Source organism: Amblyomma maculatum, chromosome 1, assembly GCF_055883805.1.
Source record: "Amblyomma maculatum isolate TAMU_Amacu chromosome 1, ASM5588380v1, whole genome shotgun sequence".
Lineage (NCBI taxonomy): Eukaryota > Metazoa > Arthropoda > Arachnida > Ixodida > Ixodidae > Amblyomma > Amblyomma maculatum.
In genome coordinates this window covers 88,665,662-88,681,845 of record NC_139344.1, presented here as the reverse complement: position 1 = coordinate 88,681,845, position 16,184 = coordinate 88,665,662, and the positions used below count along the sequence as shown (strand labels likewise).

General features: G+C 44.4%; 1 protein-coding gene across 1 annotated transcript in view; it reads right to left on the bottom strand.

Annotated features, from left to right (window-relative positions):
- The window catches only part of LOC146203107 (uncharacterized), a 239,886-nt gene that overhangs the window by 102,250 nt on the left and 121,452 nt on the right, over positions 1 to 16,184 (bottom strand). The window contains exons 27-30 of the mRNA XM_084588528.1: positions 10,583 to 10,679; positions 1,878 to 2,106; positions 408 to 653; positions 268 to 343 (exon numbers count right to left, since the gene is read on the bottom strand). Coding sequence (XP_084444654.1) covers positions 268 to 343; positions 408 to 653; positions 1,878 to 2,106; positions 10,583 to 10,679 — 648 coding nt within the window. The remainder of the gene's footprint in view (positions 1 to 267; positions 344 to 407; positions 654 to 1,877; positions 2,107 to 10,582; positions 10,680 to 16,184) is intronic.

Here is a 16,184-nt window from a genome sequence, read left to right as displayed (position 1 = left end):
AGCATACAAACAATATGCATACAATTAACGCCTGATGACATGAGCATTTCTTTCTAAAGCACATGTTTCTAAAGCAGACGATTTCAAAAACCAATTGCAGATGTTTGCTTGCCGGTATAACACACGATAAGTACCACATCATTTTAGGTAGACAAAACTGTCATAGTAACATGGTTAGCAGATCTTGTACAAGTGCGCAGATACAGTGTTCTTTTTTTTTTTTCTATGCCAAGCAAGCTTGATTAGCAGTGAGATGAATATACATACCAAGGCCTGTTTCCTCAACGAAGCCATACTTTTTCTCCAGTGTAACCAGCTCCGAGAGGTTCTGTGAGGCTTCATACTGCACAACAGAGTATGCGGTAAGTAAAAATGTCACCTTTTTTACACAACAGCGGGGGCCTTACCTCAGGCAAGGCAATGTTGAGATTGCAGAGGGGTGCCTGCGGAGGCTCTGTGGCACGGGCAGCCCGCGGCTGGCGCATAAACGCAAGCCGTCCGAGAGGCTCCTGGTGTGGGTCCTTGACACGAACCGCAAAGGGCAGCCGATTTTCTCGGAAGGCCTGGAACTGCAGCTGCAGCTGCTCGCCCGACTTGGTCACAGGGACCAAATTACCCCCAAACTCAAGGTATTGACTTTTCTTTTCCAGTACCTGGAACAAAATCAATGAACACATTATCAGTTGCCTTTGTAGGTCATAAGCTGCATGCATGTCTCACATGCATGCATGCGCTAAAAATTGCACTCAGAATAGCTCTAGAAACAGGACGACATTCCTTTCAAGCCAATTCGATGATGACTTTTGTAGAAAAAAGGTTAGACCTTGGTACTTAAAAGTTTCTTCGACGTATAAGATACTTGCAACATGAGAGAAAACTGCTTCAAGAAATATTACGAGGCAGTCAAGTGTAGGAAAGGACTAAAATGTTGAAGAATTTTTTTCAGATTCATTTTTTCCACCAAACTAGTCCATGTCTAACAGCACATCCACCCGCGTCAAAAGTGTACAGAACGCAAAGCAAGCCTTTCAGGATTGATTATAGCACGATTCAAGTGGTATTCATACAGGCGATTCCGGCGAGGATGGATGTGGAAAGAAGGTGCACAACGTCACTGTCCGGGCAAACTCGCTCCTGCTCCCAAACTTACACCTTCACATGGGCGAGGAAGAGTCGCCAAGAACGATGTCACTGTTTCCAGCCGCGCACAGCACGACAGAAATGGTGAAGTACAGAAAAGCGGGGAAAAAAAGCGCGCAAAATAAAATGAACAAACCCACCTGAAAGAGAAAGGACGCGCAGATAAAAGGTCGAATACAAAAGCCCAGGGTTGGGTAGATGTTACCTGCTCGAATCCTGCAGTCCAGTGTCCTTCTTTCTGTCTGTGTTCATCTCTTAAACTGCACTATAATAAATCCCAAGAAACCATACTATCTAGCCCACCTTCTTGTTCTTTTAAAACGAAGCAGGCCTATTCGTAAATTTAAAAATACACTAATATGCCTGCTGCAAACACGGCAAAAAAACGAGGCAGTGGAGAGGGCATATTAGCGGGCAGCTTCTTTATGCCTTCAGCAGCATATAACAATCCTTTGGGCCTAACAACACTTGTTCTGGCTTATAATAATTCTTCAGCTGTCATTTGGCAGTTGCCTCTGATAAACATTGTCATGCTCAATCATCTCCAACTGTTGCCCCATATGAAATAAATAAAGCCTGTGTGCCTTTCCCTCCTAAATGTTCAGCTACACTGAAATCGACACTCATACTGGAGGTCATCTTTTCGTTCGAAGTCACCTTTAAAATAACTCCTTGATACCAAGATTAGATGCCTAAAGATTTCAAATGCATGTTAGTGATGTCTGCCAAGTCCTTACCTCTACATCACGACTTTTGGCCACCTCAGTGAAGTGTTCTTGACTTTCTAGTGTTTTGTCCTCTTTGTCGTCTGTCATGCAGAAGACACGTAGCTGAGCTTCCATTGGGTCCAGACGCTTGGCAAACACAACAAACTTGGCCATGAATGGTACATGCATTGCTTCTGCATACAGTTCTGTAGCAAACTTGGTTGCTTCACTAACTTGGCGGCAGTCCATCAGCCAAAACCTAAACAAAATAGGAATTATTAGAACACCACTGCATTTTCTACTCACCACACAGACACATTTACTCAAATTATTCAAGGAAATCCTGCACAATAATATAACAAATATAAAATAATACCCTTAACATGGCCCCAATTTCACCAAGAAATAATGAAAGACGGTAATAAACTTTTTTGGGGGACAAATGAGAAACAAAGGCAACGCTAAACACATGCTGTGTTTTATCCACAATAAGTTTAGCGCAGCTTTCCATCAAGACTAGGCCCGATCATCATACTTTTTTCATCAAGAAGTCACCTTACAAATTATCTCGTTACATATCACCTTCTGGATTCTTAGAAAAGCCAGAACATCTTATAGCTGATTGGTCAAAAAATATAGTTCACCTTATTTATAACAATGCAGTCTTACAGGGTACACACTGCATCAACTGCAGCTGCAAGCCCACTTACTAAGCAGGGCAGACATTTGGGCTACTTGGTGTATACATATGGTGAAAACAGAGCAAACTTCCAACACAAAAAACAAGAAGGAGGACACTGCACCCACTGTATAGCACAAGTGCAGTAGGCACTTCAGGCAATGAAAAAAAAAAAAAAGGAAGAAAGCATGACAAAAGCCAGAAAACACAAGTAAAATCAACATCACATGCTTTCTAGAAAAACACACATCCCTTTCACAGAGTCCGACTGAGGGCTGACTGACACATCTGCTCTCTCATAAAATTAAAGGGCAGAACACTGGAATTTTTTGGCGCAATGGGAGGATTGATGTCGAAAATGTTCGATTCCATAACGGTTTTGGTAAAAACGCTGTAGAAAATTTTTACCAAGAATTTTTCTATCAGTGCATGCGCCCATTTTTATGTAGTCCGATGCTAGAAACAGTGAGCAGCGACTGCGATGACGACTAGTGGTCGACAAAAAAGATGTACCAAAAACAAATATAAATGTCGCTTGCCAGGCAGAAATTCAATATTTTTTGCTTAGAGTACCGTATTTACTCGCATAATGATCGCACTCGCGTAATGATCGCACCCCAAAATTCCATTTTTTAAATTCCCCGCGTAATGATCGCACCCCGAACATGGAGCCGCCTGGTGGTTGATCTGCAGTCATCCCGCAGCGAATGCATTCCGACGAGTTCCCAACCTAGTCTAGTAACGTTGGAGTTCCCATGATTCCATGCTTTGCGGCGTTTGCCATTTTGCAATTCGGCAGCGTCGTAGCGTGCTTTGTGTTTTTGTGCGAGTTTACGCCATTTCACCATGGGGCGGTATGCCAGTTACACCGCCGCGTTCAAGCTCAAGGCTGTCGACTATGCACTGGAGCATGGCAACCGCGCTGCTGGAAGGCATTTCGGCGTGGACGAAATGAGGATATGCTATTGGAAGAAGCAGCGCGAGAAGCTGATGGCTACGAACAAGACACGGCGGGCTTTCCGTGGACCCAAAACGGGCAAGTTCCCTCGTGTTGAGGAGGCGGTCCTAGAATACGTGAGGGACCTGCGCAAGGATGGTTGTGCAGTGTCATTAGAAATGATACAGACGCAGGCGCGCACAACTGCCAGGAAGCTGGGAATCGCCGCAAAGGATTTCCGCGCTAGCTCCGGTTGGACGACTCGCTTTATGCGACGGAATGGACTTTCCCTGAGGCGGCGGACGTCGTTGTGCCAGCGGCTCCCAGCCGCGTATGAAAGCAAAGTGATAGACTTCCATCACTTCGTCACTAGGCTTCGCGAAAAATGCGAAAAAAAATAAATGGGCATTGTGCACTCCATGTGATGCTTAATGTGCGTGTTTATTGCGAAGGTAAGCCTTACTCAGCTTTTATTTTTGGTTGTAATCGAGATATATGTTCTAAGACGTCTGACCTGCAACTTGTTTGCGTTTTCGGTGCTCAAAAATTTTTTGTAGGAAATTTACCCCGCGTAATGATCGCACCCAAAAATTTGCGTCAGTATTTTAAAAAAAAAAGTGCGATCATTATGCGAGTAAATATGGTAACGTCCTTTTCAGTTTCACACTCAATGCTGTTACGGCACAATAACGTACGCCTCGTCGACGAAAGATTTACTAGGTAATATCATCGCTTCATTCACGAAATTCTAATCACTGTGGCGCCATTAGTAGCAAAACCTAGAAGCATGCCTCTAGCAGTGCGAAAGGAGGGGTGGTTTTTATTTAAGGACGCAGTGGAGAGAGTGCAAAAAATAATAAATTATGACAAGCATTCTTAGAAGAAAAAAAGAAGAGTGTGCACTTGCAAAAATCAGCAATATTTTGCTGAGATGTAGTCACAAGGGGTACTACACTGAAAGTAATAAGGTTTCTCTGCTAGATAGCACCTCAGTTGTTTTTATGTGATTTTCAATGGCAAATTAAAATTGTAAAGCCTCTTTTCTTTGATATTGTAGTGGTCGATCTGTACTATAGGAGACAAGGTCTTTTCATCTCCACCATTATCTCATGACATATTTTGGCCAGTGTTCTGTCCCTTAAGAAAGCCTCCATAATCTCTCACACGTTTGTCGCAGCGACAGTGTTGAAGTTAAAGATTAGGATTACCGTAAAACCTTGCATGTAATACGAGGTTCCTTTTCCAATTTTATCCTTTCAGATTTCTGGCTCGTATTATATGCGGATCCAAACAAATTTCAGCCTAAATTCCCAGTTCCGGCCTCATTATTAATCAGCGCTATCAGTATCAGGCTTCCAGCCAGAAAAGGCACTATCTAGTGGTGGCGACGGCTGACTGTTTCGATGGTTTCCGTTTCACCACACTGACCCCACGATCCTCGCAACCACGGCGCCCACCATGCACATGCGACCAGAAGAAAGTAGATTCCACCTCGCACGATGCAGAAATGGAGAAAGGACCACTCGACACGTTGCACGGATCTCTCACCGGCCTCTCCAGCCATGCTGGCCACACTCTACAGCCGAATCACAGACGCCTGACCAGCATTTCCAAGAAACCCGTTGGTCGCGCCTTCGAGAAATGCGGGTTACCAAACATGTTTAGAGGAACTGAAGACAAAGATGCCTTTAGCAAGGGACCTTGGGCAGAAAATACACTGGATGACGACGAGCATATAAACCCTGATTCCGAGAACATCTCCTGGGCGAATTCATCCCATGCCTGCGTGAAGAGTAGCGAGCGCAGTACATGCTGGCCAGCAGCTCATGTGCTGCTGTCCCACGTCCGAGCTGGAATTGGCCTACTGGTTTTGAAGCTAACCGAGGACCACTTCCGCGATTGTCGGGGCAAATGTGAGCTGCTCTTCTCACGGTGCGTGAAATTCTCCGATCAAGTGTGTCGACGCAAGAAGGGAAGCGAACCAACACCGGCACATGAAGGTTCGTGGCACTATTTGGTGCCTGGTGCAGGGTGGCGTTGGACATGAAAGTGCCGAGCGAGTACGTCTTGCAGGGCAACCGCAAAATGTAGCGCAAAAAAATACTTTACTGATCTTTCATTCCTCATATTATACGCAGATGAAAACTTTTTTTCAGTTCTTGCTCTCCCGAAACTGCACCTCACATTATATGCTGGTTCATAGCCGACGGGTAATTCGGACTCCAATAATTCGGACTTGTAGGATATTTCGGACTTCAGTGAGGCACCGTCAGTCACCCCATAGAAGCGCATACATATTCGCGACGGATATTTCGGACTTTAAAAGTCCGAAAGTTCGATTTTTCGGACTAATTTCAGTCCCCTGCAGGCCAAAATCTGCCAACTTATCGGCTTTTCGCCGGCGCAACAAGCGCCATCTTGGATTGAGGTGGATTGGCTCTGCAGTTGGATTAGCTTGACATGGTTTCGGTGCCCCATTTTTGCCAGGAGAGGCCCCTGCAATCTCTGCCACTTCGAGGTGGCAGTCGGATTGTCATCGCCGTCAACCTGCTTTTGTCGCCAACGCTGACGCGGGCAGCTATCTCTTGGTGCTTTGTCTCATACGTCCGCCGTGTTGTCACACGAGTTTCTCCGACCGCGTCAACCGAGTGGCGCGCCGTCAATCCTTTGGCCGTTTTGTGATTGCGTCCGGCGGTTCCACCGCTCTGAACGAAAAGTGCCTCATTTTTGCGTGTTTGACGAGCGGTGTGGTACGCACTCGGGCTGTGGACATGGCCCCGCCGGTGCTGCCGGGTCCGTCAAAGAAGCGTGGGAGCTATTCTACCATGACCCTTGAGAAAAAGGCAGCGATCATAAAGCTAGTGCTGAGTGGGCGAACGCAAGCTGACGTGGCCAAGGAGTTCGCACTGTCGAAGTTTGTTGAAGTGGACGACGGCCTCGATATGTGTGCGGACCTCACGGACGACGAACTTGTACGCCAGGTTCTTCAACCTGAAGACGAGTCGGACTCCGACGACGACTCGGGCGGCCTACCACAGCCATCGCTTGCACAAATTACGAACGCTGTGAACTTGCTGTCTAGCGTGTACAGCGAAACGACAACTTTGGCACAAATACAAGCGCAAATCGTCGCCAGCAAAAGAAATTTGCCGCAAGGTAAAATCGGCGACATTTTTAAGCCGATTTCCTCTGAATAAAGTGATTTTTTGTGCTTCACGGATTTTTCGGACTGTTCGATTATTCGGACCATTTTTCGGGTCCCTTCAAGTCCGAAAAAACGGTCGGCGACTAATATGCAGGTTCTTACGGTATGCCTTTCCTCATGACAACTGATGACTGCAGTGAAAAATGCACCACAGAAATCAACACTGGAGTAGAATTTATAAGACACAGCAGCATTTCAGCTGAGGAGGCCTTCTTGGAGCTCTACTGTCATTTTACCTGAGTTCCACTTTTGTGGAATGATACAGATATTTCTTTTAAAAAGAGGACGCATGCGCCCATTACTGAATAGCCCATGTCCTCATAAATATTTCATTTCTGTCGGACAGTAAATGAGGTAACAAATACAAACCTCAAGGGACTCGCATTCAAGGTTTGGAGAAATGTCAATGACTAGTACCCTGTACGTGTTGCAAAGGAAGATCATAAGAAGTGCCCGGTTGACATTTTTATATGTTAACAAGGAAAATGCTACGGGTCTGCTGCTTACTTCAGAGCAGCCAATCAGAGATGATACTACAGTTCCTGGATATCCACTTTATAGTGACAGATGGCCATACATGCTGGGTTAGCTAACCAATATATGCAAAGCCAATTTCAAATTTTTCTTCAGGGCACTCCAAATGGTCAAAAATAGTATATAGCCTTCTCCTCGTGGCATGCAATCTAAAAATGTTGCACAATGGTACAGTACAGTCGAACCCGGTTATATCGAACCCGGATATATCGAATTTTGGTTATATCGAACTCACGGAATATCCCCTTGAAAATCCCATGTAAAAGTATAGGAAAGCCGCGTCATATATCGAACTCAATTTCACCGGTCGTTCGATATATCGAACTCCGCACCACGCACTGGAAAGTGTGCCTTCCCCAAAGACGATCGCATCACCCTTGGCCGTTTGCCGCATGACGTTTTCAAGCCACGCGCGGAAGGAATGAGAGGGGACAGTTCTGGACAGCGCCGCGCCCATCGTTATCGTTTCCCGCGCGCCAACACATGATGTTTGCAAGCCGTGCATGTGCATGGGTGTGCCCATTCTTTTGCCGAGCTATCTCTCTCCTTCAGCACGCGCTACGCATGCGCCAAGCCAGCTCAGCCCGTTTTAAGACAAACATCGGACGCTTTCTCCAGTGTGTGTTGTGAACCCTCTGCGCGCGGCGGCTGAGGTGGCTATGGCGCCTGCGGACGTTAAGAAGCGGCAGCTCTCTGTTTTTCTTCGTTTTTTTTTTTCGAGAGTCATACGTAGCGTAAGATATGGCGGCTGCGGACGTTAAGAAGCGGCAAGCTTTTTTTTTTTTTCTTTTTTTGCGGGAGCCGTTTATCTTTGCATGAATCAACGGAAGCATGCAGTTTGCTGCTGAGATCATGACGCCCGCCCCAAGCGCGGCATGATAAATCATGATAAATCGAACCAGGCTTGTGCAATAAAGCCATCACGGGCACTCTGCCAAGTTCGCTCCCCGCCACCAGAGGAGCTATAAAAAGATAAACGCACCCTGCGCCCTGATGTTATCGCTGCGCAGCATCTTGGCACGCTGCCAAGAAATGAGCTGTGGATGAGAGGACCCAAACGGAGTGACGCGCGCCATCAACATGCAAGCGAAAACGCTCGCGATTTCTGCCGCAGCGACACAGAAACCTTGTATTGAGCTGTCGCGGTGGCTCGAGCGGCAAGAGGGACGCAGTTCCAACAAGTTTGAAATTTTTCGTTCTGTCGCTGCAGCTCGTCGCTGAGATCGCTCAATCGCTTGCATGTGAGCGAGCTGGTCTTAACGCATTTTTTATTTTTCAAATTCTCGGGTGCAAAAGTGGAGGGTGGGTTCATTATGCGAGTGGGTTGATTAGGCGACAAATACGGTATCGTTTTTTCGCATCGTAAGTGCCATCACAAGCCGATTTTGGTATATCGAATTATCGATATATCAAACTATTTCGCGATCCCCTTCGAGTTCGATATATCCGGGTTCGCCTGTATTCATATGGGCTGTTGAGCAAATTTGAAACTATATGGCCTATGTGCAATGAAGGATAAACACACTGAACATGCACGAAGAGAAAGCCACTTTTTTGCACAATGTGTCATAAGTTATGGTGTATGTGCGCACGTGTGTGCGTGCGCGCATGGGTGTGTCTTGCCTGCATGTTTGTCTGTGTGTGTGTGTGCGTGCGTGAGAGTGTGTGAGCATACGTGAGAGTGTGTGTGCATGTGTGCATGTGTGTGTGTCATGTATCAAGTGCTTGTTTCATACCACAGGGTATACACTGGCCAGGCAGGTCAGTGTTTGAATATTCACCTGAAGGAGCACAAGAAAGCAATGTCAGGCACTCATATTCATGCATGGCGGAGCATCATTTGAACTGCGATCAGGGTGGGTGCAGGACAGTCTCTGAGGAAACTATATACTCAAACACCATCATGAAAAACATAAATGGAGATTATAGAGGCTTTCTTCATTCTCAGAAAGAAGAACATGAACATTCAGTCAAGCCTCAATCACGCTTTACGAAAAGGATACGAGTTTTCGAGAAAGCATGCAATGTTACCTTCACTTTTGCTTCTTGTGTCTCATAGTTGCTGCCATGCTTTTTGTCTTGATTGCAATCCTTAGTTCATATATATTCCTTTCAGATCAAATTTAGCGGCGAGACAGTGCTTGTGCTGTGTGCTGTTCGTCATCCTTCATCACAGCCTGCTTTGTGTGGATCTTTCAGAAATTTGCGTCTGCCTCTCAAGCTCGAAGCATTCAAACAATAAAGCCCACTTTTGAACTAAATCACCTTTATATACAGTAAAATCTGCTTAATTCAACTCCCATTAATTTGGACACTTGGATCATTTGAACTAGGAGCACGGCCCCAGCCGATGTCCGTGTAAGTCTATGGCGCCAGACGCTCGTTAATTTGGACATGGGCGGGCTCACTCTGGTTAATTCGGATGGGTGATCACGTTGAGGTACAGCCCGTGCAGGCAGTGATCACCAAAATAAACCTCCCTAAATTTCAACTGCACAGAACAGTGGTGGCTGCCCACTTCATGCACGCAATGGCAGGCACGGCAACAATCAGAAAGAAGTTCCCCATTTTCGAAATATAGCTCAGTCAAAGTTTCAACGAGGACAAGCTGTTGGGCTAGTTGGTTTGCCATCAGTGTTTGTTCTGTGTGTTCCTCCATGCACTGTCCTCATCCTGCTACGCGCTGCTGCAAATGACATAGTTCTGATTTTTCTTTCCTTGATTTCACGCCATTCTGCAGCTGCAATTCTGCGCATGCACCAACCTGTCATATGTTAGTGCTTGGCGCGGTACTGTTCATTTATTTTTATTTTGGAATGGCACCATGCTGCAATAACACCTATGCACATATCCTTCGCATGCATCCACATGCTGCTTCCAGTAGGCTAAAACTGCGCACTGGACACTCGCAGTTTCACCCCACTGCGCGCTTCGCCCTGATGCTTCACCATGTGAAATCTGCAGCAAAGCGTCTTTAAAACATAATTAATGCAAACGGTTTCTGGAGTTTTTTCCAGGCCCTTTCATATTTCGAACTTTCACTTAATTCCAACATTTCTGCTGGTCCCTTAAAGGCCAAATTAACGAGTTTACTGTATACAGTAAGCAATGCTGGAAGCACTATCATTTCACAAGCATAAAAAAAAAAGGCGCAAGAAGCTTTTACACAAATGGTAAGACATTGATACTGAACCGGCAGGTATGCTTGCTCCAAGGATAAAATCTCAGTATAGCAGATTATTTTTATTCCATTCATTCCACAACACTGAGGACTCTCCCGGGTCTAACCAGAATGAAAGTTCATTTGCATTCAATCAAAGATGCAACTCCGTATTTCCATCAAGACATTCACAACTTTTATAAACAAGGCAAAAGCAAACCTGGCTGAGACTGTTGTCGTGAATGAAACGCAGTCGTTGACAAAGGTGAGTGGTGTTGACCCAGTCACATCTTCCCACTGAGCTTTGTTGGTGCCGCCTGAAATTTCAAATAGCCGACCATCACTTCCTGCCCAGACAAAATCTGAGCACTGTATTGTTATTCAGAATTATAGATTAGTGCTTACACATTGCATAATATTTATCAATAAAAAATTACAACAAAAACTAAACGTTTCGAAACTAAGCTGCCAGAGAATAATAATCCACAAGTGAATGCAATTTTTTATATTTAAATAGCCTATTTTAGACCTACCACCAGCTTTCAACAAAAAAATAATTATACCAGATGAAAACCACACACACAACAGTCAAAAAGCAAAAAAATCAAGCACACTGCTTGAAGTGCTTAAAGTACCCAAGAATGTACTAGGCAAAGAAATTACTATAACCCCACGCATTGTGTACACCTTCTGGATTGTGTGAAAGGCTGAAACAATGATAGGGAAACCGTGACATTCGCAGTGAGCTCAATAATACACATTTACTAATACTGGGCAGCAGAACCCCGGTTATTAACATAATTATTAAAAACTTCTATACAAAATACAACATTACTACTCAGTACACTTAAAAAACTAAAGCTTTCACATAGTAGGTAAAGTGCCACTGCAATTCACCCAGCTTCCACTTCAGGCTCTCTATCACTCCCCACAGTGTGGTATACAGATCCCAAAGGTAATATCAAAGTGGCAGGATGTTCTTTCCTGCACCTTACAAAAGACACCTGCGTTATATGAAGTCAAAGGAAACCGCAAAAGGATTAAGAGGGAGCCTCAGTCCGTTAGCCAACATTTCAAAGTGGACTTGCCTTCGTCTGGGCCCTGATGAAGACAAGCCCACTTCTCAAAACTTTGACTAGCACACTGAGGCTACCCTCAACCCTTGTTCGGTTTCCTCTGATTTCGCGTAATCATCTTCTACACTTCGTTCTGCCCTCCGATATATGAAAATCACTATGAAACATTGAATTTATAGGAAATGTAAACTAGTAGTAACCAGCACAGCCAAACTCGGTACCTTTAACATTTTTGCCAAATACTCCCTTCCTGTACGTAGTGACCTTGCCTCGCCAAAGCCACTCATAATATGTGTAAGCAATTACACAAACAAAAGCACAATTGCCGATAAGCATAACTAGTGTTCACACTAGGGCTAGAATACAACCTCTTGGCTAATGGGAATGCTAAATTAAATATGCTTATCCACAGATGACTGTCGACTTTAAATAAGTGCCTGCACTAACAAATTTTGAGGCAATTTCTGGAAATTATAAAATAACTAAATTAAACATTTCCAGTAAACTGTTACTGTGACCAGTGTCACGGTAGGCATCAAAAATACTATGAATTTCATGTTTGATCACGTTGTCATGACTCTCGCATGCAGCAAGTTCTTAGGATGCCGAGTTTTTTTCTGCCACAAGCTTTCAAGTGGCAATGGCCAGTTTCACTCAAAAGCACCACTAGTACTTTCAGCAACCCTGCTGTCAGCAATCGGCCATGACTCTGTTATTAAGGCAGTAACCACTGCCAAACAGGCATTATGAAAACAAATAAAACAATGAATCTCTACATGCGACACGAAACTTGATTCAGTTTAACAGAACAAATTTTTAAGTCAGAAATATGGTGGCACGACTGAGAACCATACCACAAAGCTGCAAGCAGAATCGCGTCAGCAACAACGTTATCTTACTAACCACTTGGCCCAACGGCCCAAAAGCTATGCTAGTTGTTAACACGCCCATTTACAAACTAGGCTGAAAGATAGCAATAAATGTCGGCAATAATGCTGATGACTAAATAAACGATGCAAAAGCTTCTCAATATGCCTATTATGCCCCAAGAGTTACTGACCATTGTTGTTCTCAAACTTGTTTTGACTTGCAGAAGTGCACTTTTAAAATTCAGAAGCAAATTTTATTAGGAGAAAAAAAAAAAAAGTTACATGCTCGCTTCTTCACAGTACAAGCTGTGTTTGCCATAAGCATGCAAGCAAAACATAATGCGTAGCGTTAGTAAAGCCACTGTCATGCAGAAGTGTGGCTACTGTGATCAAATAAAAAAAAAAATTGGGGTGAACGCATGCACGAAATTCTACAAAGCAGAGTGCAAGATGCGAGGTGTTTTAGCTTTTAACCCCAAACCTCCTCACTTCAAAAAAAAAAAAGACATTCTCTGTAAGGCTGACCAAATGAAGTGCCACAGGTCAAAGCAAGATGGATGCTGTCACATTTGATAGAGCTGCAAGCATTAGTCACAAATGGCACAGTTTGTAACAGCCTTGCCCCTGTAGCTGACTGGCATTCGGTGATGAACCGAAATTAGTGAAAACTATGCAAATGCATGCTTGCTCAATCTTTGTAGAAATATTTGTAAGACCCACAGCTACAGTAAATACCTTGAACAACTCGGAACGACTTATGTACTTATCCCAATTTTTATTTTATGTAATGCCCGTTTTTGGCCTTTACGGTATTTGAATAAATCTCAAAATATCCTTAGTACCCGGTTTTTGCCGCGTAGGTGCGCAAAAAGTGACTCTTAAAACAGACTGAATACCACGAGATGTCAATGGAACAACTGTAATAGGCGTGACAAGCACTCCCAAATTTATTATTTCCTCTTAGCTTGGCCGGTCTCAGCTTATCCATTTTGTGCTTAGATTAGTTACAGTGGACTCTCATTAGTTCGAAATGATGCTTGGGGCTTTCAACACTAAACATTATAAAGTTCGAGATGCTCTCATTAAATCGAACTCCACATAATTCGAAGCAAATTTGTGGCGCCTTTCGCATTCGAATCATCGAGAGTCGACTATAAGCCTAGGAAAATAACCAAGATAAAGCGAAGAGGGTGGGGAGGGGGCGGTCCCTCGTGATACTTGAGCTCTGAAGCCTGCATGTAAAACACACACACTACCAGGCACCAGTGCTACAAAGTCCATAGTGATGCAGCACACTGCCCAAGGAGTGAAAAATCTAATACTCTGGTGCTTTCTCATCTTAAATGCGTGAATTCAGTGAGAATTACTAAAGCCAAAAAATACCTTGGCCTGGCCCCATCCTAAACTTATTTGAAATTAGTCTGATATATACATTATCGCAACCTAACCCCTGACTGTAGCAAGAAGTAGCAGCCAGGGCATTCAACAAGGCATGAATGAGTACTTGCATCGTGCACCTCGTGCATGCTTTGATTTATTTCAGACCTGGAACATTTTCCTTCCAAAGTAACATGCTGTTTATTACCCCGGGCAGCTCATAAGTCAAAATGAGGAAAGAAAAATAATTAAAAAATTTCAAGCTACAAATGCAACACCAAAATTAAAGATGCCTGAAAACTTGGTATACCTGGATGAAACCTACAAGAAAAACAATGCAAAGGGCAGGAATGAAAGCTATGAAGAAACCCATGCAAGGAAATGAAGAAATATGGTAAAATAAATTTTTAAAAATGCCAGAATGCATGAGCATGTTTGAATGGAAGGAAACCTGATGACGAGCTTACAAAAAAAAAGAATGGTTGGGTGGTCTTAAGGCAAGCAAGAGCTTAGAGTAAAATGTAAGAAGAGAAAGCCAAATGTAGAGACCTGCTTCGAGCCTGTACTCCCCAGTCAATTGGCCATGCCTTCGACTGGCTGCTCAAGAGAAATGGAAGGGTAAGGAGGAGAGGAGATACAGTTAGAGACCAGGGCTTGTTGAGTCAAAGGATAAAGTGGAGAAAGAGAATCCCAGCTACTGGCAGGCCTCTCTGAGGCACAACGACTATCATCCAAAGTGAGGTGCACGTGAAAACTCTCATGCAGTTTTTTTTTTGTTTTTGTTTTTTTTGTATTGCAGGTTATGTATGCTTCAGTGCCAGCAGCACATATGCCCAGGCAGCACAAGCAGAATGACACACAAAGCACAGCAACAGCCACAGGTTATAGACCTAAACAGAAGAGAGAGAGAGAGCGAGAAAAAAAAATCAAAGGTTTATCATGCCTTTTTGAAGGCTTTCAATGTCTGTCGCTTGTAACAACAGTATACTAGTAAGTGTGCAATGAATTGCCAACTGCAATGTGTCGTTAAAGGATAATAAGCAGTCAAAACAGAGTATATCCTATCTGAATATGGCAAAAACTGTTCAAAACAGCCAACAAATGAGCTGTAAGAAGGCAAGACTGTGTGGTGCATAACCACCTCGGACTACAAGCTCAAGTACTATATTGCGCAAAGTTGTGATTCTGTGCAACCGAAATTGAAGAACACAACCATTGCAAACTTGCACCAGTGATGTGTACAGTTCACAGTACAGCTAAAATAGCCTTGCTGGTCAGGCCCTGCCACGGGAACATGTGACGGTCAGTCTAGTGACCAGGGTAGTATTTTCTCTACTGAAAAAAAAAAAAAAGAAAAGATAACGTAGGAGGGAAAGCTTTGGTCTTCACTAAGACTGGATCAGAGAGGCCCAGAGATGTACTGGCAAATCCACAAGAAAGCCAGTGAGCAAACCAGAAGATGCGGAAATGCCAGCTATGGTTGCCAGCTTACGGATGAAGCACGGCTCTGTAATGAGTGCTGATGCAGTATCAGGATTCATACAGTCTCACACTGGAATCCTCTGCAGCTACAACCGAAATCGGTAATTTATCCAGTCAGCCCAAGGATTGCTCAAATTATCCAGTACGATTTGTGCGGTACATTTTAGGACTACCTTTCAAGTCAACAAGGGCTTTAAATGTACTGATTTCAGCTTACTAAGGTTTTACCATAAGAGTATAAGCTATGCCTTGCAACTAGAATGCATATTTTTTGTCAGTGCAGGGCACGGTAAAAGGATAGGTGCTCCGATGGTACAGACCGTGCTGTAGCGAGAGAGCGGCCGCTCAGTGCAACCCAAAGGGGCCGCCACCGCCAGAGGCAGCATGTGTTCAGGAGGCCATTGTCTCCCCCTGATTCTGCTTGGCGCTTCTATGGAGCAGCGGCACGTGTATTGAAATTTTGAGACCTCAGTTGGCATTCAAACACCCCCAAACTTGGTATATGCCTGTTTACTCTGCTGCAACACTAAATTGCGTGCAGGTAGAAGCTTTCGTACTGCTTTCTAAGCAAGCATCCTTATTTCCGACCGCAGAGGAATGCGTCGTCTGCTTGAGCAGGAGACGCGTAGCACTCGTCGCTTAGCAAGAGGCATCGGAGGTGCACCAAGTGCTATGTTGGCTCGTCTGGCCAACTAAAGAGCCATCCCGTGATTTGTGCCGCCAAAACACTCCCTGATTGCGCGATTAGTGACAAGTATGGCAATGTGCGGAACCATCTCATGCATTCCCTCTGACTACCTCTGACTACAACTGCAAATCCAACCGTACAGGTCCAACTGCACAGAGTTTGATCCACTGTCTCGAAATCCTTGTACATTTTGTACTGCAAGAAATGCAAAATTACATGCTAACTGGGGAAGAAATGCCTTGTACGTGGCTGAAATCACGGCTACACATTTTGCAAGAAGCAGGTACTTTTCTTCAGTGCTCCCAAAGACGGAACTGGCCAGGAAAGCGT